The sequence below is a fragment of the Rhineura floridana genome, chromosome 4 (assembly GCF_030035675.1).
Source record: "Rhineura floridana isolate rRhiFlo1 chromosome 4, rRhiFlo1.hap2, whole genome shotgun sequence".
Classification (NCBI taxonomy): Eukaryota; Metazoa; Chordata; class Lepidosauria; order Squamata; family Rhineuridae; genus Rhineura; species Rhineura floridana.
Window position 1 is genome coordinate 60,781,468 of NC_084483.1, and position 24,805 is coordinate 60,806,272.

At 41.0% G+C, this 24,805-nt stretch overlaps 1 protein-coding gene across 1 annotated transcript in view; it reads right to left on the minus strand.

The window, feature by feature from the left end:
• Positions 1–612: 612 nt before the first annotated feature.
• Positions 613–24,805, minus strand: part of SLC17A5 (solute carrier family 17 member 5) — a 35,268-nt gene continuing 11,075 nt past the window's right edge. Inside the window, exons 2-11 of the mRNA XM_061623136.1 lie at positions 23,600–23,799; positions 18,361–18,594; positions 17,241–17,328; positions 16,357–16,443; positions 15,577–15,695; positions 14,751–14,909; positions 12,278–12,410; positions 9,224–9,371; positions 5,240–5,330; positions 613–2,560 (exon numbers count right to left, since the gene is read on the minus strand). Coding sequence (XP_061479120.1) covers positions 2,423–2,560; positions 5,240–5,330; positions 9,224–9,371; positions 12,278–12,410; positions 14,751–14,909; positions 15,577–15,695; positions 16,357–16,443; positions 17,241–17,328; positions 18,361–18,594; positions 23,600–23,799 — 1,397 coding nt within the window. The 3' untranslated portion in view covers positions 613–2,422. The remainder of the gene's footprint in view (positions 2,561–5,239; positions 5,331–9,223; positions 9,372–12,277; positions 12,411–14,750; positions 14,910–15,576; positions 15,696–16,356; positions 16,444–17,240; positions 17,329–18,360; positions 18,595–23,599; positions 23,800–24,805) is intronic.

Below are 24,805 nucleotides of genomic sequence, written 5' to 3' on the forward strand. Positions count from 1 at the left end.
TTAAAATTTATATCCCGCCCTTCCTCCCAGAAGGAGCCCAGGGAAGCAAACAAAAACACTCAAAGCACTCAAAGATCTTAAAAATGAAAGACTTTAAAACTTATTAAAACAAAAAATATGAAAATATTTTTTAAAAAACTAAAAACATCTTAAAAAGAAATTCCAACATGAATACAGACAGATGTTTAAAAAACGTATCAGGGAAAAAGCTATATATAGAGAATCCTCCTTCCTGGTCTGCTATTGTAGCAAGTAACTTTTCCCCACTGAGCAGGTATTAAAAAGGCAGTGTTAAAGGTTTCCCCAGCATCACTTCCACTCCCAGTCTATAATTTTTTAAAAAAATTATTTGCTTTGTAAAAAAATAACTTTGGCACCCATCAACTTTAGACAACCATTTCTAAGACCTGAAGAAATAGTGTTAGTTGTTTTGAATATGCAAACTGAACTGGGCTGAGAATACAGTGATTACAGATATGAAGAGTCACCTGTCAAGTGTGTAGTACAAAGGCATAGAATGCTGTGTCTCTTTCAAAAAGCAAAACATACCATTATTGACAACCTTCATGTTAGGGTTTGTGGTTGCATTAAGTAGTCAAAACACACACAAACCAAAATGCCAACACTGTTTATTACACTAAAAGTTGCAAAATATAATTTAACTAACAATATGTCATTGCAATATTTTAATGCAAATTAAAATGTATGTAAAACTGGCAAACAGATGTAACTTCATTTCTTAGAAACGAAGGCAGCTGGGTTCCACCGGAGTAGTTTGTGGCAGGTGTATCAGATTTCCCTTTGGACAGATAGAAGAACCACCACAAAGTGTCCTCCCTTGGTTTGCTTCGAACCTGCAATGCTTTACAAAACGGCCTTTAGTCACTTGTGTCCCCGTATTCTAGTTACAATTATGCCAAAGTCTCAACTGTTTAAGCCACCATCTCATTTCCAGTCACAACTGCACTCTCTCAGTGCAATGGAAGTTTGTATTTTCATAGTACTATGCATGGCTAATTTAGAATTAAATCCTAGAGTGTTCAATGGAGTTTATACCCATGCTTAGTGCGTACAAAACTTTCTAAGCTAAGCTTTCTTCTGACTTGGAGTAGGGGGACTTTCCAAACCAAGGCAGTAATGCTCTTCTTTACTTTTTTTTTTAATCTGAGCGGGCACACAAAGACTCCAAAGCTTATTCTAAAACAGAAATGTTGTCTTCCCTATATCTCTTAGGAGGATATATGTATGGAAATTCCCTCCATTTCCAGTTTAGTGCACTAGCATCAAATATGAAGTTTGAGGGAAGCCCTCTGAAAAAGAAAGTGCAATGCAACATGGGACAATCTCTAAGTATCATTATGACAAAGTAAGCTGACACAGGCCTTATTTGCAATGTGGACTGGCTGAGGGCTTCTGGATTCTGATGCATTGCATGGGAACACCCAATCCCTGAAGAGAACATGTGCAGATATACACTTGGGAGTTCTTAGTGTATAATCCTGAAGGTTGATGAACACCCTATTAAGCTGCAATCCTATACCCACTTACCTAGGAATGTGCCACTGAACTTACTTCTGAATATATATTCAAATGATTACACTAGTACAAATGTTTTGCCATGCACTAGTCACAGACTTTAGCATGCTTCTACAGCCATTTTGATATTATTCTGTGGTTTGTTGGTCAAAATAGGTGTTAGTACAGTGAGGGGGAGAAGGGGGAACAAAATGCCATTCTTTCAATCAAACATTATTTCTTCCATATAGTAGCAGACTTTGGCTTATTTTCTTTTAATTAGTGTGTGTGCTTCAGATGTGGTGAAATCTCATAGTACAGACGCTGTTGGACTCCAGCTTCCATCAGCCCCAGGCAGCATAGCCAATAGTGCGGTATGATGGGAGAGGTAGTGCAACAACATCTTGAGGGCTCAAGTTCTCCATCCCTGTCGTAGGGGATATATGCTGACAAATGCATACTTTCAGTGGGCACACAAGTGAATCCCCCCCTTTTAATTTCCCTTACTTATTTGAATTAATAGGACAGGACAAATATATAATATAGTTATGACAACCCTTACTTAAAATTACCTTAACAACAACAACAACAAAAACCCCTTTTTTCTGTCTCACCCTTCCCCCCAACTACTTCTTACTTGCATTTTGCAAAAGTTCCTTTCCAATAGTTTAATTCATACATATTTTTTTTAAATGTTGATACGTTGATTAAAATATGTCACATCTGCAGGTATCTGACACCAACTGATTGTGTATTAGATCCCAAGTTATTACAAAATCAACTTATTAAAACATGAAATGTCTTCCAATTGTAATAGGAAAGGGTTACAGTAGGCTTTGCAGTTGTCATGTGAAAGGCATTCCAGGTCACATGATTGTAATGCGTGGTGATTAACCCCAGTGTTCCTTCAGTTCCTATGCAAGTGGTAGCCATTGAGTGCCCAGTCTTGAACTTCTCCACTGCTAAATAATGCAAAGAAGATGGCTCCAAATAAGTTAATGGCAGCGGCAATATAGAACACAATCTGCCACTCTCCCACAGTATTCTGGCAAAAGAAGGGTAGAAATAAGAAGATAAATCAGTGCATCAGTGTTACATCACCATGCTCAAGAATGAACTGTACAGCAAGCTACTTTTCATTAAGACATTATTTTCCTTCACCGTCTTGTTGCGACTTATTTCCTATGCCTATTTTTTTCTTACCACTATTAGTCTCCATCAGGAAAATCCCATCATCAGCCCTCCTTTTTACAGGAAACCTTATGTATTTGTACTTAATGCATAGTGACAATACTCCCATCCTATCCAACTTTTTTTTAACATTTCAGCATTTTAAATTAGGGAGAACCAGCTTATAAATCAAAGAGAACAAGATAGTATTCACCAACAGTAATGGCACCTTCATATCTCGAATCACGAATTTTATGTTTATGCCACATAGCAACATCCAACCTGTGCACAATTATTTACTACATTTATATTCTACCTTTTCTCCAAGGAGTTCAAAGCAGCATACATGGTTCTCCTTCTTGCCCATTTCATCCTCACAACCACCCTGTGGGGTAGGTTAGGCTGAGACACAGTGACTGGCCTAAGGTTCTTCCTTGAACTTCAAGGGCAAGTACAGATTTGAACCAGTCCTAATCTCACATTCTAATCACTATTCCACACCTTGAAACCATATGTGACAACGCTTGAACTCTCTGCTCTTTTCTGATCATAGAATCATAGAATAGTAGAGTTGGAAGGGGCCTATAAGGCCATCGAGTCCAACCCCTGCTCAATGCAGGAATCCAAGTTAAAACATACTTGACAAGTGGCTGTCGAGTTGCTTCTTGAATACCTCCAGTGTTGGAGAGCCCACCACCAGCCTAGGCAATTGGTTCCATTGTTGTACTGCTCTAAGCAGTTAGGAAGATTTTCCTGATGTTCAGCCGAAATCTGGTTTCCTGTACTTGAGCCCATTATTCCGTGTCCTGCATTCTGGGACAATTGAGAAGAGATCCTGGCCCTCCTCTGTGTGACAGCCTTTCATGTACTTGAAGAGTGCTATCATATCTCCCCTCAGTCTTCTCTTCCCAAGGCTAAACATGCCCAGTTCTTTTAGTCTCTCCTCACAGTCTCTCCTCAACATCCTTGTTGCTCTCCTCTGAACTTGCTCCAGTTTGCCTCCATCCTTCTTAAACTACGGTGTCCAGAACTGGATGTAGTATTAAAGATGAGGCCTAACCAGTACCAAATAGAAAGGAACTAGTATTTCACAGAGTTTGGAAACTATACTTCCGTTAATGCAGCCTAATACAGCATTTGCTTCTTTTTTTTGCAGCCACATCGTACTGTTGGCTCATATTCAGCTTGTGATCAACAACAATTCCAACATCTTTCTCACATGTAGTATTGCTGAGCCAAGTATCCCCCATCTTACATTTGGTTTCTTTTTCCTAGGTGTAGAACTTTGCACTTATTCCTGTTAAATTTCATTCTGTTGTTTTCACCCCAAAGCTCCAGGCATTCAAGATCCCTTTGAATTTTGTTTGTCTTCCAGGGTATTAATTATCCCTCCCAGTTTTGTATCATCTGCAAATTTGATATGCATGCCCTGCACCTCCTCATCCAAGTCATTAATAAAAATGTTGAAGAGCACTGAGCCCAGGACTGAGCCCTGTGGTACCCCACTTGTTACCTCCCCCCAGTTTGAGAAGGCTCCTCCTGAATTAGGTATGTTACATCTGAATGTGTCGAGTGCAACGATTTATTAAAAACAAACAAATGTGAGAAATGGCATATTTTGTTCAGCACAGTACGACTTCTGCTAAATAGGGATATAGCTCTTGGTATGTATAAGCTACACTCAAGAGTTCACTGAGAGTTCTAAATCAAAGTTTCCAGAGGAGCTAACACCTCTTTGAAAGGAATCTTCAGATTCTACCTCCAGAAATATAGTGGAATAAAATGTATAAAGAACTTGCGAAGTTGCTCAAAGTTTTAACTTTTGCTATTAAGTGACACAAGTACAGTACAGTAGCAAAGTATAGTACAGTACAGTAAGTACAGTACAGTAGCAAAACGTTGTGAATATATGAAACCTGAGACTCTCAGCTGTATTATACAAGAGGTCCATGCAGCTCACTGCCAGGGGAGGTGTGAGCTGCACTCTGCCCCCCTCCAGTTTCTTCATATGTGTCAATCCAACACCACCTTGTCATCCTCAAGGGTGGCAAAATAGGCTACGTGCCTAAGAGTCAATACTGATGGGGATAAAAAGGCAGCTGTTTTGTGCAAATAATTCTTTCTTCAGGGATCTGTCTCACAAGATCCTAATTAAAATTCATGCAGTGGGTCCATGCCCCTTTGCTTTCCCCTCTTTTGCTTGTCCTCAGGTTGTCCTCATTTTGTTTTAGATACACTCGAAGAGGCTTAAGAAACTGTTTTGCTGAATTTGGGAGGGTTACTATGGCAAAGCTCACAAAGCAATGAACCAGAACATATGGTGTTTTTTAAAAAATAAAAATTGATATTAGTACAAAGAGTCTCAGAAAAGAGATCCATTCCCACTGCTGCAGGACATATGACTGAATAGATTTTGCCATTTTATATCAATATAATAAGAGAGAGAGAAAGAGAGTGTGTAAAAATCTTCTTTAGTTTTATTTTTAAAAAACCGATAACCAGTAATGACACACATGGTGACAACCTTTGAAAACAACAATTAAGAATGACTTACACTGTGAGTTAGGCTCTTAGCAACAAGTGGTCCCACCATTCCTGGGATTGTGCCAAATGAATTTGTGATTCCAAGGAGGATGCCAGCATATCTAAGAAAATAAGGAAAACAGCTGGTTACTGAGACCATAGCGCCTTGAACTTCTTTCTAGCACTGAGGAACAACAGTAGGATGTTTATTCTTTTCCCCCTTTCTTTGCAACTCACAAAGCCAAGCACACACATACATTATATATATAAAACTAGACATGCATAAGAGAGGGGAGATAGTCTCAGCACAAGGCAAAATGTCTTGGCACCTGCAACCCTCCTGGCATACTGAAAGAAGAGACCCCAGAAGGTATTTCACACATGATTCATCCGCTTGTCCACAGGGGATTAGAAGACCTTCTCACATGGACAAACTTCTCAATGAAGTATTTATGAGGGAAATAAAATCCAAGCATTAAGCTGCTCGCATACCTAAGCTTTAGCACAGGATTCCCAACACGAGGAAAGTGGCCCCTCTCCAAGGCCATGTGTATAGGCACTTTACACAAGGACAACGCAGTCTGGGAGGAAACGGCAACTTCATGGCTTTTTTATTATTATTTTATTTTAAAACCACTTATTTTGCTTTTCATCTTAACTTTGAAGCAGTTCATAAATTAAAAACACAAAAATAATCTATAAAATAAGAAACCTAAAATAAACCACAAAATAGGAAAGATGTATGAAACTCAAAAACCTGGTTGTCAGGGGATGGGAATTCATTTTAGTTGACATCTTAGAACTGCACTACAGAACGTGCTAGTGGACTTCCATGTCAGATGATGTGAGGGAAAGACAAAACTATATTCAGAGGAACCACACCTGGGGGCCATAGCTCAGTGATCAGTCTTGAAATCAATCTACTCAACCAACTTTATTTATCTACAAGAGAATTACCACATATTATGCACACACAGAGAGTATATGCTGTTGGGAAGCATGTACAGTACTGAACAGAGTGTCAGCAGAGTTTGGACAGGTGCTGTATGGAACAGCACTAGCATTCTAGGTTTACTGTGCCATGGCATTAGTCATACAGAACGTCAGCATCCCTTTTAAAAAGGGGCATTTCCTCAAAAACTGGGAGGATTCATAATGCAGACACAGCCTTTGACTGAAGAATGGTACTGAATCCTGCACTGAAGTAAATAAGCTGAAATTTAGATTGTGTGTGTGTGTCAGGTGGGATGTGCTACTTATATTTTAAAGTTAAAACATAAGAACTACAGATTCGTTGACTACAGAACCAGCATTTATACAGTATGTCCTTTGCCAACTGGGAAGTGCTTAAAGATTAATGACTTTATGAAGACAAATGCCAAAGAGTAAAAGCGTCACAGGACAGATAAGTGAGGAACAAGACTGCATAAATCCTTTAGTGGTAAAGCACATTCCCCCCTCCCCGCCCCAGATGTTTAACCACCGCAATGGCATCAATATGCACTTTGATAAATAATGTACATACTTCATGTGGGTTCTATAGAAGCCTTTCCTGACCTTATTTGTCTAAGCACCAATGCATGCAAGTAACTTTAACCTGTACCTGTAACAATCAAGCATTGTGTGCTCCAGAAAACTATGGAATGGGGAGTGGAGGGGGGAAGCAGCCAGAAAATAGTAGAAGAGTATACAGCGCAACCCAGTGCATATATACTGAGGTCTCAGTCCCACTAAAGTCTTCAGGCATTCTCTATTCAGGTTAGTTAAACGCGCAGGGGGAAGGCAGGTGGACAACCATGCTACCTCTGCCTTCCCACTTGCCCTCCACAAGATGGTGGGAAATGTTCTGAAGGAGGGAACCTGCTGTACTTATGTAGGCTCCCTGTGCATTTTAGAAGCCTGGAAAAATCAGGGTTCGATAGGGCTTATTCCCAAACAGGGATGTAGTCATCTAGGGTCCCAGGGGGCCTTAGACCCCTTAAGCTTTTGGGAGCCAGGTCCCAGCAGGGTCCCTATGTCTTTAGGGTCCTACGAGCCAAACATCATGAAAGGGGAGTGTGTTAGCCACTGAGAAGTGTCCCAATGAGTGTCAATTGCAAGCAAGCCTTTATTAGTTCCTAGTTCAAAAAGCCAAGACAGGTTGTGGAAAGTGAGAATTTTGTAACTGCAGGAGACAGTGAATCCTGATGATAGCATTTGCACAAACAACAAGGCTACAGAGTAAAATAATCCATAAAGCTGCTGGATGAGTTCGCCAGCATTACAGCAAAGGGGCTGAATTAAACCAAATCAGTGACTGAGGAAAATGCAGACATACAGCTGGTTCATATTGAGCCTGTAAATAAGAGTGCTATTTAGACAAATAATATACCTAGAGCATCCAATAATGAGCATCACTGTAGCAATTAGTCCACAGCAAGAGGGAACCCCCCCCCAAATAAGTATAGAAGCAGAGCTTGGAAAAGTTACTTTTTTTGAACTACAACTCCCATCAGCCCAATCCAGTGGCCATGCTGGCTGGGGCTGATGGGAGTTGTAGTTCAAAAAAAGTAACTTTTCCAAGCTCTGAGATACTCACAATTTACACTAGCTACATGTGACTCCAGATTTCTGCATGGGTGCTGCTTTAGAACACCTCTCCAATTGTTGTATAGGATTTATTTATTAAAGTAAAGTACAGACTCTGCTGAAGAACTATTAATTTCCCCAGAAACTGGAACAGGAAACTCAAAAATGAAGAGAACCTGGGGTACACATAAGAGAGCATGGAGCACTAACTATTGGGAACGGAATGATCCATGAACATCACATGCACACATAACAAGGGAGGGGAAATTTTTAAAAAAGAATAACACAAAGGAGAGGAAAAGAAGACAGATAACACCAAGAGGCACACCTGATCCTACCCAGACAGATTCTGCTGTCACTGGGAATTTTGGGTAAGTAATCACTCTTAACTCTCACAAAAGAAGATGGATGAATCCTATTGCAGTGATGGACTTTGAACATGTGTCTGAGAGATAGCCACTGAATGGATCATAACTGCAGATATGAAAAAAACTAGGAAAGGGGGAAACACCAAGGTGAGCTCCTATACTTTCTCCTTGGATGCTACCATTAAGGGGCAACACTTGAGCTTAGTTATTAGAGATGCCGGAGGCAGGCACTTCAGCACCTGCACCAATTGTTCTGAAGCAGCTTAAAACGGACAAAGGCAAGCAGGTGAGCAAGAGTCAGGAGCACATGGTGTGGGGTAAGATTGATTAGAAGCTGTCAGATAGGGACTCAGGCAGGTTAGACAAGGGGGGATTTAGGGTGGAAAAAACATGTCTTCTCAGTCACAAGCAAACTCAGTAGGTAGTGCCCCCCCCCCTTCAAGATGCATGGAGTAGGCTCCCAGAAGAAATAGCCCACTCCTCCCCTGGGCCAGCATCAGAGGCTGGCATGGTCTGGCACCACTGCTACTTCTTGCTCACCTGCATCCTTCTGGACCACAGGGGATGAGAAACTGATCAAAAGTGTCGGTGAGGAGGAGCAGCAGCCTCTTGGTTCTGAATTGTTACAGGCCCTTCTGCTCTGACAAGTCAAGGGGGTGGCAGTAGTGGTGAGGAACAGCAACTGGTGGCAACCATAGCGAATGGGAGGGGGGTACTGGGGATGCTTTGCCTGAGGGGCCTCCAAAACCTGGCACTGGTATTGTTTCTCTTGGTTATAGGTTCACAACAGTCTAAAATATTTCTGTCAATTCATTTTTCTGTACTGTTTTAGTTTACTTCTGCAACAATTTTCTTAGCCAAGGCGATTCTCTGTACTTATGGGTTTAGTGCAGAATATGCCTGAAAATAACAGTATAATTCAAGGTCAATGACAAGCAAGGATCCGTTACTGTGTGGACTGCTACAATAATCCTTTTCAAAGCACTCTTATGGCTCTCCTTCAAACTCTGTTCAGCTTCACATACTGTAGTGAGAACACCTAGTTGACAGTTTTCAGAGATTTTTTTTAATATACTTACGATGGTGCAATATCCAAGTGGTTGATGCTGTATCCAGATGTAGAAAAGCCCCCTAGTGTTGTGGATATGGTTACAAATGCAACGGCCAGTTCATAATTGCAACCTATGAATCCAGCTGCTACAAGGAAAACTGCAGGCCCAATCATTCCTTAATGAAAACAAATAATAAATATTACCTTCATGGAAATTGAAATTTTATTTATTCTTTGTGCAATATTGTAGTAACTTTTGCTCTTGATCTACAAAAAAAAAGCACAATTCTATGGCAATCTCCTTGCTGATCTCAGCCAGTGGTTGGGGCCCTGCTTTGATATGATTGAAGGGAAAGAGAAGATGATTACATGTTCCTCGGAATTCACAGGATGGAGCAGGTATTTGCTCCTAACTATATTTAAAGAGCTTGCTGCATAACATCACCACCAAACAGGCACAGGAAAGCAAAACAGGTTAGAGATTCAGGAGGGTTAGCAGCACCTGGAAACTCAGAAGCTGTCAGGGATTGCAGGATAGATAAAAAAAAATGTTGTGGTACTGGGGGATATGTGGAAAGGACTGGGTGACAGTGTGCAATTTTGAAGGGACATAACGATGCAAGACATTTGTAATGGTGTAAGAGTTCCTACTGACAGAAGAAGTGCCATTGGCCAGTGGCAGAGCACATACTCTGCTTGGGAATGTTTAGTGCCCTGACACCTCCAGCTAAAAGGGTTTGTGGTAGCAGATCTAGCATAACTCTTCTGGAATATACAATACTGAGCTAGATGAGCCAACGGTCTGACATAATACAAGGCAGCTTCATTCATTCAACTGTGTTAATACAGGGTCATTTCAAGATACTCGGCTTGACTCTCAAGGAAATGGAACATGCTGAATGAATAAATCCAATCCCTGGAAGGGAGATCTATGCAGTCACTTTGTCTGATCAACTGGTCTCTGACATTAGACAGATTTTCTAGATCCAAATAATTGCAAAATATCCTGGACTAACACTATTAAATCATTTTGTCTGGCTTACCTCATCACTTTGTGCTATCATAGGATTACGAGATGAGCAGCAAGTAAGTGTGCACAGGATTGCAGCCTAAGTGAGAAATAAGCAACTAGTTCTGTGTACATCTTTTAAAGCAGAATCTGGTGTCAAGCTAACTAAGAATTGTATTAATCTTTGTGTCCTTTATTATGTGCTATTATGGAGTGGTCATCATTACTTTTCTATGATAAAAAACTGAAAATTCAATATAAGAAAAAAGGTTCAGTGATTATTCTACACTCTGCTGCCACCTAGTGGAGAAAATGCATGGATCTCCAAATTTATTTTGTTTTATTTATTTATGATTTGATTTATATCTCGCCCTTCCTCCCAGCAGGAGCCAAGGACAGCAAACAAAAGCACTAAAAACACTTTAAAACATCATAAAAACAGACTTTAAAATACATTAAAACAAAACAACTTTAAAAATATGTTTTAAAAAGCTTTCAAGACAGCTTAAAAAAAGGTTAAAAAACATTTTTAAAAAAAGGTTTAAAAACATATTAAAAAGCAATTCCAACACAGAAGCAGACTGGGATAAGGTCTCAACTTAAAAGGCTTGTTGAAAGAGTAACTTCCATAGGCGTCGAAAAGATAACAGAGATGGCACCTGTCTAATATTTAATATATATCTAAATTGCTTGTACAACTTTATGTCAGAATCAATGCTATTGGTACTGTAGATGCTTGTTAAAAACAACATAACTGTTGTAATTGCTCTTTTTTAAACCAATTGGATAAAAGAAGTAATCAGAATACAGGAAATGTCAAACATATCCTGTTTTGATCAAGACTAGTGTTGTATTATGATTAAATCATGAAGGACAGCTTTATTTTATTTATTTACGGTATTTATTTATTTTCATTTCTAAACCACCCATAGCTAATAGCTCTCTGGGCGGTGTACAAAGACAGCTTTGCACAAGACAGAATGGAAAAAGCTGAAGAACTGTTGATTAAAGCATCTGCATTTCAGACCATCTTTTTTCATGAAATTATCTCAACTTCAGTTTATATAAAAGCCATTTCAGGTTCTTTAAAGAGATTATGTTAACAAATATTAGCAAGAGGAAAGGCCAAGCAAGATCATGGAGGCTGGATTTAAAAGGCATAGCTCAGTAGCAGAGCACAAACTTTGCATGCAGCAATTCCAGATTTAAATCTCTGCCATCTTCAGGGAGACTGAGAAAGACCCTTGTTTGAGACAGTGGTAAGCTACTGCCAATCAGTGCAGAATCTGTAGAAAGTATGGAGCTAGATGATGTAACAATGGTTTGACTCTGTAAGGCAGTTTCCTATGATCCTATGGCCAGCAGAGACAAAGAATTGGGCCCTCTCCAAAGCTGGTAATGTCCTATTCTCTCAGCTGCTAATAGCATTGCCCAAGTCCCTCTGGGCACCTGTTTTCTCTAAAAGCCTAATGACACTTGTAGAGGATCTCATCAAGGTTCTTCTTCTGGTCCCTAGCCACAATATGCTGGGAGCAGTCATGAAGGCCCTGGCCCTCTCATAGCAACCATCCATGCCCGAGTAGGGATGATCACCTTATACTGCAGACACCACAGATCTAGTTTGGGCCAGGATAACGTGTGACCCACTAAGGTGAATGAAGCCCACCAGCCATGTCTCATGGCTGCACCAGTACTTAAAAATTCCCTGCTTTTTGCAATTCCAAATAGGCAGCAAAAACAGGATGTTTATCAAGTTCTTGGTGGGTAACCATACATGTCTGGTGGGCTGGGCTGCATCTAGTGTGGTAGGACACAAATTGTGCAGGCAAAAGGAATATAAGCAAAAATAAAAGCACCCACACACACAAGTAGACAAAAAGAACTTGGCAGAAAAATTGTAGCATTCTTCAAAACAGGAAAAAAGAATTGAAAATTGAGGGGAGGGCTTATCTTAATGCTAATCTACTCAAAACAAAAAATATAATTAAAGTGGTTAAAACAAACAAGACAAAAACTATCTGTGTTCTCATTAAATTACAGCTCAAATTAAAAACAAGCACTTCCTTCCCTTACCTATCAGAGTAAATGTCTTGCGCACACATACAGTAGACATATTTTGCTTTTCCCGCAAATAGTCAGCAAATTGACCAGATAGAATGATGCAAACCCAACAGCCAAAATAAGGCACTGCAGATAAAAATCCATTCTGTATGGAAAAAAAGAAAACCTGTTTTAGGATGGGGACAGTTATTTAAAAGCTGTTTTAAACAGTCTGAAACAGAATTTATATTGCAGTATTTAACAGATACTGTACTGTAAGATAACCAGTGAATATAAATGATAAGTCATGCATTTTATGATAAGGGAAACTGACTTCCTTTGCAGTAATATGCAAAAGTGATACATTTTTGCAAGCCACAGTGGACGCACAGTCTCAGCTATGAGACATGAGTATTTGGTTTAACAATAGCAGCTTTCCATCTGTTATCAGAGGCAACCCAGAAGTTAATGACAAAGACAGGAGAAGACACCTGCCTGGTTTGGGGATGTAATGAGATTTACCACTGCCTGATGACCCTCCCATCTTGGCTTAGGTTCTTTTTACAGTGAGGGGAACTGCAACAGCCACCTTCAGACAAGATGGCTCACCAAAATGGGAGTCTGAGAAATCCTTCAAACTAATGAAACATGAAAAAGGAGATCATATTATAGATCGGGCTAGCCAATGTTATGTCTCCAGATGTTGGGCTCCAACTCCCAGTAGCCCCAGCCAACATGGCCGATAGTCATGGATGATAGGAGTTGTTGTCCAATGTTTGGAGGGTACCACTTTGGCTATTTCTGTTATATATATTTAATCAAGACCAACCTTATTTCCATTGGAGTAAACAGCAAAGCATTGATTTCAGATCAATCTGATTTAAAGGAGGCATTTAAAGGGATGGTTTACACTGCTGAGAGTTCTCCACATGTCCTTATGGTTGTGGACAAAAGCTAGTGTGCCCCAGGCAGTACATGAGGAGAGCTGACAGCCATCTCTGCGATTGGGTGAAATTTTCAAGAAGCCATAAAGGGTGCAATTACTCATGTGTAGAGCTACTGGAGAGAGTCCTTGCCAGTCAGCAGAACTGATGATCCCCACATTGATCTGTCCATATGCACCCTGAAGGGGAATACTTATTAATCAGCGATCCACCAAAAGGGAATCAGCCTCCCACTTGAAATGAAGCCCTCCCAGTCAGCAACTGTACTCATGGTTAAGGAGTCCAGCTTGACGCAACAGGCTGGACTACTCATTGAAAAGTTCTTCAAAGACCAGCAGCAGAAGGTTCCAGGAGGAAGAAGAACAAGGAGCAGCAAGAGAAATAGCGTGCCTTCCTTTCTCCTGGTAAAAAATTTCTTTGGTGCATGTACGTGTTCATTCTTAGAGAGCCCATTAAATGTATAATAAATAGAACAAAATATGGAACTGCTCTAAAGGAATTTATATGACAACATTTAGAATTGAAGCACAAGGAAAGGGAGCTGGATAGACTGTTTTTCAAAGATGTTTCAACTTAATTTTAACTAATGCTCTTGAATTAGTGACACATTTTTAACTAAGCTATTAACCTTAAAAGGCAAACATGGAAGAGCTATGGCACATTGTGTTGAAAAAAATGGGGGAAAGAAGAGAGAATTTCTACTTTGAAAATAGAATGATTTTTAAATTGTAAACTCAACGTTCTATTAAAAAGTAGCCAGAGATTTAAGAACTGTACTTCCAGAAGTAACACTGCTAGATAAATTGCCAGAAACGTTTTATACACAGCAGAGGAGAAAGTACGCAAAGCCTCAACTTCTCTCACTAGAACTGATTTCCCAGGAAAACACACACACAAGTGCCTTTAATTATAACCCTATGACAGGTGACAAGCATGCTATTCTATATTCTTTTTCTGAAAAACTCTTAGCACTTCTTTGGTGGCCATATGTTCCAAATACAGTACCACTTTCAAGGCCACATACTGAACACCACTGTGTGGTATAATGGATAAAAGTGTTGGACATGGACCAGAGATTTCAGATCAAACTCCCATTCAGCCAAGACCAGAGACTGGACATTAAATCCATTCAGCCAAGACAGTAACAGAATAATCCTATGCATGTCTACTCAGACGTAAATTAAATTAGACTCAATGGGACTTGCATCTGAGTAGATAGGACTGTGCTGTAATTGAACCACCTCTGCACAAATTACTATACGAGGTATTTAATGGGACAAAGCCACAGCAATAGCCTCCCAGCAGCGGTGCCACTGCCAATTACCAGGAAAAGGCGGGGCAAGGCAATGGAGAGGCCTGGGCTATGCTGGCATATCAGAGGGATTGGCTCTGGCAATGCATCCATGCAGCCCCAACCTCACTGCCAGGAGGCTATTTCTGCAGCTCGGCCCCACTGGGTGAGCAGCTGCTGTTTCTATAATGCCCTTTGAAACCCCTTTTTCTGTTCAAGCCAAGGTCATTTTAGGATAAAGTTTGTAACTGGAAAACATAGAGTCTCTTACCTCTTGCACATCAAACCTCAGAATCTCTTTCATGTAAGTAGGCAATAGGGTAAGGAGTGTGTAGAAAGTCCAGTTATAAGAAAAGTGTGCTACAACAATAGCCCAAAGCGGAAGGGATGTCAGCATGGCTTCCCAAGGGACAGATTTCTGAGTAGAAAGCTAAAGAGAAGGAATTAAATTCACACAGACATTCTAATTTTTTTAAATCTCATTTCTTACAACCTTTAAGAAGTTACTTCTAAAGGGTCTAGCTCTTGTCAGTCTGCATTCTTAGGGAGCCAGTTCAAGCATGGTAGTAGATCCTTAACCATGTGTAAAGGGATCAAGAATAGGCTATGGGATTAGGTTCCTCCCCGAGTCCCTTACCTGTTTCACACAGATACACCCATTGTTATCCATGGCTTGTGCACATTATGTGTGCACTTACGTTTAACATGAAGAAAACCCATTTGTCTGAATTGTGACTTTTAGAGATTTAGATGCTGGACATTCTTGTTCCCCTTCTCACCCAAATGTTATTTTTACTTGGCTTTTGTTTTGCGTTGTGGGACCCACCTCTTTTGCTGAATTTATATTGTTCTGTTCTATTTGGAACTGTTTTATAACTGTAATGTTTTCTTTCTTTTTATAATTGTGTATTTTATTGTTGTAATCCAGTATGGGACCTTATGGTGAAGGACAGACAATAAAACTTATAAAACAATAAAATGATATTGAGCATTGAAAAGCATTTTCCCTCTTGTTCTCTAAATGCTAGTGGAGGTATATTACCCCAGTATTTCAACAGCAATGAACAAAAGCTTTACAAAACATAAAAATTACATGCCTGATCTGTAAGGGAAGAGAGAATGTATTCTTTTTCTGCATGGGAAATTCTCTTGTGAGTTTCTGGTGTATCGCTAACCATCCACATCCAGAAGAGGAACCACAGCACGCCAAGGGTACCTTAAAGTGAATGCTTATGGTTAAACCAAAGGAAAGGCCAGCTATGACACTTCGAATTTACAGGGCACTGAGATACAGACCACCTCTAGGCCAATTGTAAAATGCAAAATTTATCTCAGGTCAGAGTCACATGTGGAGTCGACAGGCATGTAGTATCCAGCCATCCCCCCCGAAAGGGTAAAAGACAAAGCTCATTCCAACATAACATTTCTATGTGTGCATGCTCACAGATTACATCAATAGAAACTCTTGTGTGCAAACTGCCATTCTGTTCAAAACTAGTTCTGTTAGAACAGAGCCTCCCGTGAAAATACCACTAGATTTGTCAGCTTCAGCAATTGACAGTAGGTGTGAATACAAATCAGTTTCAGAGAGATGCTTTACATAATTAAAATGAGAGAACTAGGATGTTAAAAAAAACACCAAACCCTCCCATAGACAGAACCTCTTCCACTGGAAGGACTGTAGATCACTTTTTGTGACACACATGCATATATTACCTTAACAGAAAAATGACATCAAGTCATGACTTTTCCCAGGGTGTGACAGACAGTATAGCCGTGCAAGTATTTTTAGCATTTATTTGCAATAATCAGATCCTCTAGAAATACACACAAAAAGCTTCATTCAATGGAATTATATTTACAGTGAGAATACTTACCAAATATATAGAATACATAAATCCAGTTCATATAAAAACAGATCAAGCCAGACAATGGAAGAGACACAACTGTTCCTAGCTGTGCACCTAGAAATTAAAGTTTTATTATTTAAAATGTTGCCAATATGTATCATAGCAGTAGACATATTAAGGCGCATTTACACTGGGCTGAGGGGAGTTGGATGTGCTGCATTTCCAGTTGAACCAGCTGGGTCCTGGCTCAGCAGGGCTATGTCTGTGTAAGTCCCTCAGCCCAGCTCAGCCAAGGTCGGAGTAAATGAAGCTGGAATAAAGAACGATAAAGGAGCATTCCGGGGTCTTGTCAGGGGAGGGACTAAGGTGAGGAGACTTAAGCCACATCCAATTTTATTTTTTTGAGTGCTCCTGCAGGTCCCAATTTAAGCAAACATTATGCCAGGAAAAAGGTCAAAGAAAGTAAATACAATAGAAGTTAATGAAGAGGGCTTACTCCCCAGTAGGGGTATTTGGGAGAGCAGGCTTTTACTTTCTGGTCCCTGTGTGCAGCTCCCACCTGAGTCAGTGTTTAGCCAACCAAGAGGCTCCTGAATGGCAACTGGATGTGGCAGAACTTTACACCAGCTTCTCTTGTGCCGGCACCACTTATGCCGGCTTCCCCTGAGTTGCATTGCTCTGCCCATCAAGGACTGCAAATGCAGAGTTAAGAATACATCTCTTAACCTAGATTAGCAGTAATGCATTCATAACAATGAACAATGGTTGTGGGCAGCTGCAGGAATGTGGGGGTTGGAGAGGAAAGGGAACGCACACAACTTTGGCCTGTTCCCAATCCTAGTACCCAAGTTAAAATACATTAGTACTGTATCTTCATTGGTCAGAATTGGGGCATTTTTATAGTTTCTCACCTGCATATGAAATACTAAGAAGTTTACTGCGTTCCAGCGGAGGAGCCCAACAGGACCACATAGCATGCATGGCAGGGAAGGTGACACCCTGGAAAATAAGCACATTTGCTTATAGTTTACTCATATTTCAAGAGTAAAATGAACTTTCATTTGTCAAGATTCATTTCACTTAAATGTCTCAAATAAAGCCTGGAGAAAGTACTGGTTGCATTAGCATGAAGCTATTCTCTGAACAAAATGTGTATAGCTCCGGGGCAATTAAGCAGAACTAATTCCTTGCCTACCTCAGTTCTTCAGCTGAATATGCTTTGTGGACATAACAATTATGTTGAACTTAGTAACAGCAACACAAATATTTTGAAATGATGATTTCCCCCCCAAATTTGGATTGTTAAATGCTAATATGTGCAGGTGGCCAGACAGCATGACAGGTAAGGGACCTCATTCTGCAGACAGACTGAGTCAAAACAACAACCAGACACACCTAAATTAAATTAGAAAGCTAACAAAAGGCAAACATGATTTCCACTGGTTGAGGGTAGAGCCTCAGTGTCTTATGTAGTTATTTGCCTCTCCTTATGATTAGCAGAAATAAAACCAACAATTAAAACTGTAGTGTAAATTATGCAAAATAAGAGATATGGAAAGTTATGCTCAATTTCCATAATTTATACAGGTTGCAGAATTCAGCTCTTGGTGCAGAATTTGGAATTGCTGGTTGGGAATTGGAGTCCAACTAAATTTGGAGGGCACCAGCTGGGGAAGACTGGCCTAACGTATTGGTCAACAAAAAATACGAGGTGTGGACATTCGTAGATAATAAGAAAAAAAGAGGGGGAACCCCAGAATGTCAAAAAAGGGAAATTCCAGATTTATATTTTTTTCTTTATTAATTTATTTAAGTTGTTAAAGAGCTTTATTCAATAGAGTTTTCTATCTCACTTTTGCTGCAAAAGTGAGATAGAAAACTCTATTGAATAAAGCACTTTAACAACTTAAATAAATCAATAAAGAAAAAAATATAAATTTGGAATTTCCCTTTTTTGACATTCTGGGGTTCCCCCTCTTTTTTTCTTACTAACGTATTGGTCAACATTAAAGGAAAAAAGGGAGAGATTACCTCACCCAGGCCTTCCAAAGCTCTGACTGCTATTAGGTATCCAACTCCTAAATCTGCGGCTAAAGGTGTGAACAAGGTGAAAATGGCAGTACCCAGGATGCCAAACCCCAATAGCCGCTTTCCCCCAACTTGGCGTGCAAGATATCCACCAGGAATCTGAGTAATGATATAGCCATAGAAGAAGGAACCAAGGATCCAGCCTTGAGTATCTGCATCCCATGGATACTTTCTTCCCTGAGACAAAGAAAAGAAACATGCAGGTCTGGTTACATCACAAAGAAAAACAAAGGTCTTCATATGTGTTGGCGCGTGTGTGTCAGTACGGTCCAGAGAAGCGACTCTGGAGCTGTGCAGAACCAGAAATAATCCAGGCCAGGCAAAGTACCTTGTAAGTGTCTTTTACTGACAATAAGTTTCAAATGCAGTCCTCTCTCCATACAACTTTTCCCCCACACTAGAGCTTCTGCGAGAGCTGCTCTTATCAGAGCAGTTGCCCTTGCCAACCACCTGCTGGCCTTGACAACTCTGGCACTCACTGTTGTTCAAGTTAACCCGTTTTCTTCAGGTTTCCTTTTCTCTGCAAAACCTCTGTCTGTGAGTCACATAGATTGCACTACTGGCCAACAATATGCCCATCCAGCAACCATGAAACCTATCTACGGTACTCAGAGCCAACTACAGAATCGCCAACACACTATATTTTCTACCCACCTGTCACTGGCACAGTCATTAGTAATTTTTTATGAGAGGAATGGGAAGAACTCCCTACATATATCCAAAAGTGACCACATTGTTCTTTTTGTAAATCACATTAAAATACACACAGCTGGTTAATTCCACTCAGCCACTAATATCTCACGTTTTTCAGTCTGTCAACCCAGCTCCTAAAATTAGCAGAGCACAAGCACAGGGACAAGGGTCTTTTAAAATCATTTAAATAATACATAAATTGCTTTGAAAGCCTTCCTTTTTTCCCTTTATTTAATTTATGTACTTCCACGCCTGAGAGACTTACAAACTTTTTTGTGGTGCAGTACAGGGAGGGCTATACCATGTGGAACACTGCAAACTGTCTGATACCAAGGTAAAGCCATTGATCCAGCTAGCTCAGTATTGACTACACTGACTGGCAGTGTTTCTCTAGGGTTTCAGTGTTCCCCAGCCCTACTTCCTGAAGTCCCGAGCTGGAACACTAGAGTCAGTCTCAGCATGGACATTGAAAGCACCCAGGACTATCATTCTGGGCTCCTCCAATACCACAGCCTCAGCCAGCTCAATCAGAGAAGCTGCCGGGCAGCAGGGTGGACAGTACACCAGCAGCAACCCTAGTTTACTGTCTCCTTGGCCTGACACCAGGTGCAGCCAGCTCCAAGGCAGAGTGGTTTCCTGGTGACAGAGATGGAAGTCTCAGTAACCTATTAGAATTCTTTGAGAGTGTCAACAAGTATATAGATAGAGGTGATCCAGTGGACATAGTGTACTTAGACTTTCAAAAAGCTTTTGACAAGGTACCTCACCAAAGGCTTCTGAGGAAGCTTAGCAGTCATGGAATAAGAGGAGAGGTCCTCTTGTGGATAAGGAATTGGTTGAGAAGCAGAAAGCAGAGAGTAGGAATAAACGGACAGTTCTCCCAATGGAGGGCTGTAGAAAGCGGAGTCCCTCAAGGATTGGTATTGGGACCTGTACTTTTCAACTTGTTCATTAATGACTTAGAGTTAGGAGTGAGCAGTGAAGTGGCCAAGTTTGCTGACGATACTAAATTGTTCAGGGTTGTCAAAACAAAAAGGGATTGCAAAGAGCTCCAAAAAGACCTCTCCAAACTGAGTGAATGGGCAGAAAAATGGCAAATGCAATTCAATATAAACAAGTGTAAAATTATGCATATTGGAGCAAAAAATCTTAATTTCACATATACGCTCATGGGGTCTGAACTGGCGGTGACCGACCAGGAGAGAGACCTCGGGGTTGTAGTGGACAGCACAATGAAAATGTCGACCCAGTGTGCAGCAGCTGTGAAAAAGGCAAATTCCATGCTAGGGATAATTAGGAAAGGTATTGAAAATAAAACAGCCGATATCATAATGCTGTTGTATAAATCTATGGTGCGGCCGCATTTGGAATACTGTGTACAGTTCTGGTCACCTCATCTCAAAAAGGATATTATAGAGTTGGAAAAGGTTCAGAAGAGGGCAACCAGAATGATCAAGGGGATGGAGAGACTCCCTTACAAGGAAAGGTTGCAGCATTTGGGGCTTTTTAGTTTAGAGAAAAGGTGGGTCAGAGGAGACATGATAGAAGTGTATAAAATTATGCATGGCATTGAGAAAGTGGATAGAGAAAAGTTCTTCTCCCTCTCTCATAATACTAGAACTCGTGGACATTCAAAGAAGCTGAATGTTGGAAGATTCAGGACAGACAAAAGGAAGTACTTCTTTACTCAGCGCATAGTTAAACTATGGAATTTGCTCCCACAAGATGCAGTAATGGCCACCAGCTTGGATGGCTTTAAAAGAAGATTAGACAAATTCATGGAGGACAGGGTTATCAATGACTACTAGCCGTGATGGCTGTGCTCTGCCACCCTAGTCAGAGACAGCATGCTTCTGAAAACCAGTTGCCGGAAGCCTCAGGAGGGGAGAGTGTTCTTGCACTCGGTCCTGCTTGCGGGCTTCCCCCAGGCACCTGGTTGGCCACTGTGAGAACAGGATGCTGGACGAGATGGGTCACTGGCCTGATCCAGCAGGCTCTTCTTATGTTCTTATGGAAGTTCTGTAGACCACAGCAACTTCTCCTCCCCCCATCCCTGCATCCTGTGGCTAATGTTGCACAGAGTACTGTATCCAGGTGGGCAAACCTGGGTCAGATCAACTTCTCCCAGCTCACCCACCCAGGTCTCAGTAATGCACACCAAATCGGCACCTTCATCCACGATCAAATCATGGATGAGTGTGGGCTTATTGTGTACTGATCTGGCGTTAAACAACAACACACCAGGCCAGTGGGCACAGCAGATGAGCAACGAGGAACCCATCCATGAGAGCAGTGGCAGCAAGGAACAAGGCGTAGATAGCCCCGCCCACATTTTCGATGGTAATTCACCACCTCCCCATGGCTATACTTCCCTCTATCCTATCTCTAAGTAGATCCCACTATGTTCACTGGGGCTTACTCCAAGGCAAAGCTGAAATCCTATAACCACCTACCAAGATCTAAGACCCATTAACATCAGTGGGACCAGCTTCTGAGTTGACATGCCTCAGATTGCACTGTAAGTGTATTTATTCACTAATAGGCAAAAAAAGGTGGTTCAAGAACATACATATAGCCAACAGATATTTCTATCAAACTTTAAAAAGCAAGGAAACTGGGCAACTATAGTGAATGCACCAGGGGAGCAGGAGACCTGACCTCCTCTCTGAGATATTGTACTGCCCTACAAATTTGCAAGAATGAAAAAACAATTTGGACAGGGGACGAGGAAGAAGGAAGAGGGTAAGGAAGGAAGAAGGGAGAGGAAAGGGAAAGGAGAGGAGGGGAAGCAGAGAGGGGGAGGGGCGAGGGGAAAGGCAGGTCTGACCATTTGCATGCTTACTGAGTTCAGCGGGATTTACTCCCGTGCAATCAGGAGGAAGGGGAAGGGGAAGGGGAGGGAGGGGAAGGGGAGATTGGGCAGGTGAGCACTGGGCAGAGGGAAAGCCCCTTTCCAAATAAAAACATTGTGAACAGTATCATTGTTTTTCAGCATTTCCCCCACCTTTTTATTCTACAGCAGGCACATGTAGTCTCCCACCCAAATGTAAAACAAAGCTGTCCCTGGCCACATCCACACCAGGCCTTCATTTCACTTTAGAGAGGCATAGCTTCCCCCAAAGAATCCTGGGAAGTGCAGTTTGTGAAGGATGCTGAGAGTTGCTAGGAGAGGCCCTATTCTCCTCACAGAGCTACAATCCCCAGAAGAGGAGCTGACTGTTAAACCATTCTGGCCACTGAAGCTCTTTGAGGGGAACAGAAGTCTCCTAACAAGTCGCAGCACCTTTCACAAACTATACTTCCCAGGATCTTTGGGGGAAGCCATGACTGCCTAAAGTGAAATAAATGTCTGGCGTGGGTGTGGCCCCAATTAGCCAAGCCCAGCAGCTGTGAGTCTGGCTTTTAGAACACTGACAATTGGTTCTTACTGAGCATGCCTGACATTATAATAGACTTCAATGTAAAATTTCTTAAATTAATTAAATACCAGCCAGGCATTTTTTTTACTTTTAACCTGCAGAAGATGAAGGTCAGAGTATGGGGCAAGGTCAGTAATAGGACTACAGGTACTCTGTGAAGATGGCTGATTTTTAATTAATTTTAACAAATTATGAGACCACTGACAGAAAAATGTCCGACAGCGATCTGGGGCTTTTTTCTCATGTTTTACACCTTGAATTCTCAGTTCTCTCTGATTGTTTTGTGTATCGCAATGAAAACTTAGATGGTTGTTAAGCAAGTGTTTCTGAGTTCAGGACTATAAGTTTTATAAGGTTTTGTTTTGAAATGTGCTTATGGGAAGCATCAGAATGGCATGGGGGGTATTTTCAATTTAACACTGTGGAATGCAAAAAATCCATACTGGCTATAGTATACAGCCACTCTTGTGGCTGTATCAATATTCACCAAGAAATGCATACATCAATCTAGGCTTCTCAAGAGAAATGTGGGGATCAGAAAAAAAACAGTGTCCTGTCTGAGGCACTCCCTACCTATCCCCTGATCTCAAACCCATCTTGTTAAGAAACTAATGTGTAGCAAGCTTTCCTTTTCATCTCCTCCTTAGAAATTCTCACCGAAATTAACGCTCAGACAGCAGGACCTTGGAAGAAACTCTGACTTGGGAGCTGTTCCAATGCTTTTTAAAAACTCATATATGTGTGTGTGTGTGTGTGAGTGTGTGTGTGTGTGTGAGAGAGAGAGAGACTGTTTGGATGTGGGTGTTTGAATGAATGAATGGGTATTTGTGTCTCTTTATATATGAGATGTATATGTGTGTGAGACTTGTTGCAATGACCCCACCCACTATTGGCATGTGGCCCTCAGAAGATTTGTCATGAAGGAATGTGGTCCTTGGGCTGGAAAAGATTCCCCACCCCTGAAGTACAGACTCTTTGTTAACATCCTTTGCAGAATGCTAGTGAAAAAATAACAATTAAAACCTTTAAGACAGCTTACATTTTCAAAAATAGATGTTGTAAAAAGTTACCGAAGTGTTACGAGGAACAACTGGAGTAGAAGAATGTTCTTGGCACACATTTGAAGAAGTTGTATTTTTGGTCAAGCTTGCATTTGACTCTACCATGTCCACCAGGGCAACACTTAAATTCACACGGAGTGCATATAAGAGAAAGAATCCAAAGAAGGCCCAAATTGCTAAACTGAGACGAGCAGAGCAGCATATTGTGGCTAAAAGAGAAAAAAAGACACATATGATAAGTGTTAACAACATCTTACCACACCCACTGACTGAACAAGGGCTGAAGACTCAACAAGATTGATTCTCCCCAATGACTCATTCCCACAAGAGCCAAAGCACAAGCTACAGATTCTTTAATCCCCTTTCCCTAATATGAAGAAGAAAGCCCATACTATCATTTCAGCTGCTCATTATCATTTCCTTGTCTGTCTTAAGGTTGTGCATGGCAGCAAACAGCTGCAGTTCAAATAAAAGGGAGGGCTCTGTCAAAGCCTCTATGGGTTTGATGTTCAGATTCCATGAGAGGAGATTAAATGCCAAACAAATCTAAGGGAGGACGTACCCCATTCTCAAACTGCCCCAATGAGGGTTGAGCAGTGCCAGCCTTCATCCACGCTATACATTTATATCAATTTTATACCATTTTAAGAGTTATAGTTTCCCCCAAAGAACCATAGGAACTGTAGTTCGTTGAGGGTGCTGAGAACTGTTAGGAGACTCCTATCCCCTCACTACAGTTACCAGAGTTCCCTGGGAAGAGGGATTGATTGACTGAGGGAACCAGTTTAAGTCTGTGGTGTGGGTGTACCCTCAGTCAGAAAAGAAAAACTAGAAATGGGGGTGTGTGGGTCAATGGCTGAAAGGGTGCTGACTGAACAGAAGCACTCCTGCTAGGAGATGAAGATATATATGGCAACATTTTTTATGAGAACATTTCATTCTAGTTTTAATTTTAGGAAACAAGATAACTATCTAAAAGCCATACTGATTGTGTAGAACTTAAGATCAATGTTGGAAGGCCTGCTGCAGTACCTGCAAATGAAAACCATCAGGCTGTTGGACATGTGAGTTTGGATCTTTTTAGTGGCGGCCCCGACATTGCAGAACTCACTTCTGACAGAGATTAGGCTGGTTCTCTCTCTCTCTCGGATCCTGCTGGATCTGACTTGTGATTTTTTATGCTGGTTTATTGTTTAGTTGGACTATATTTATATT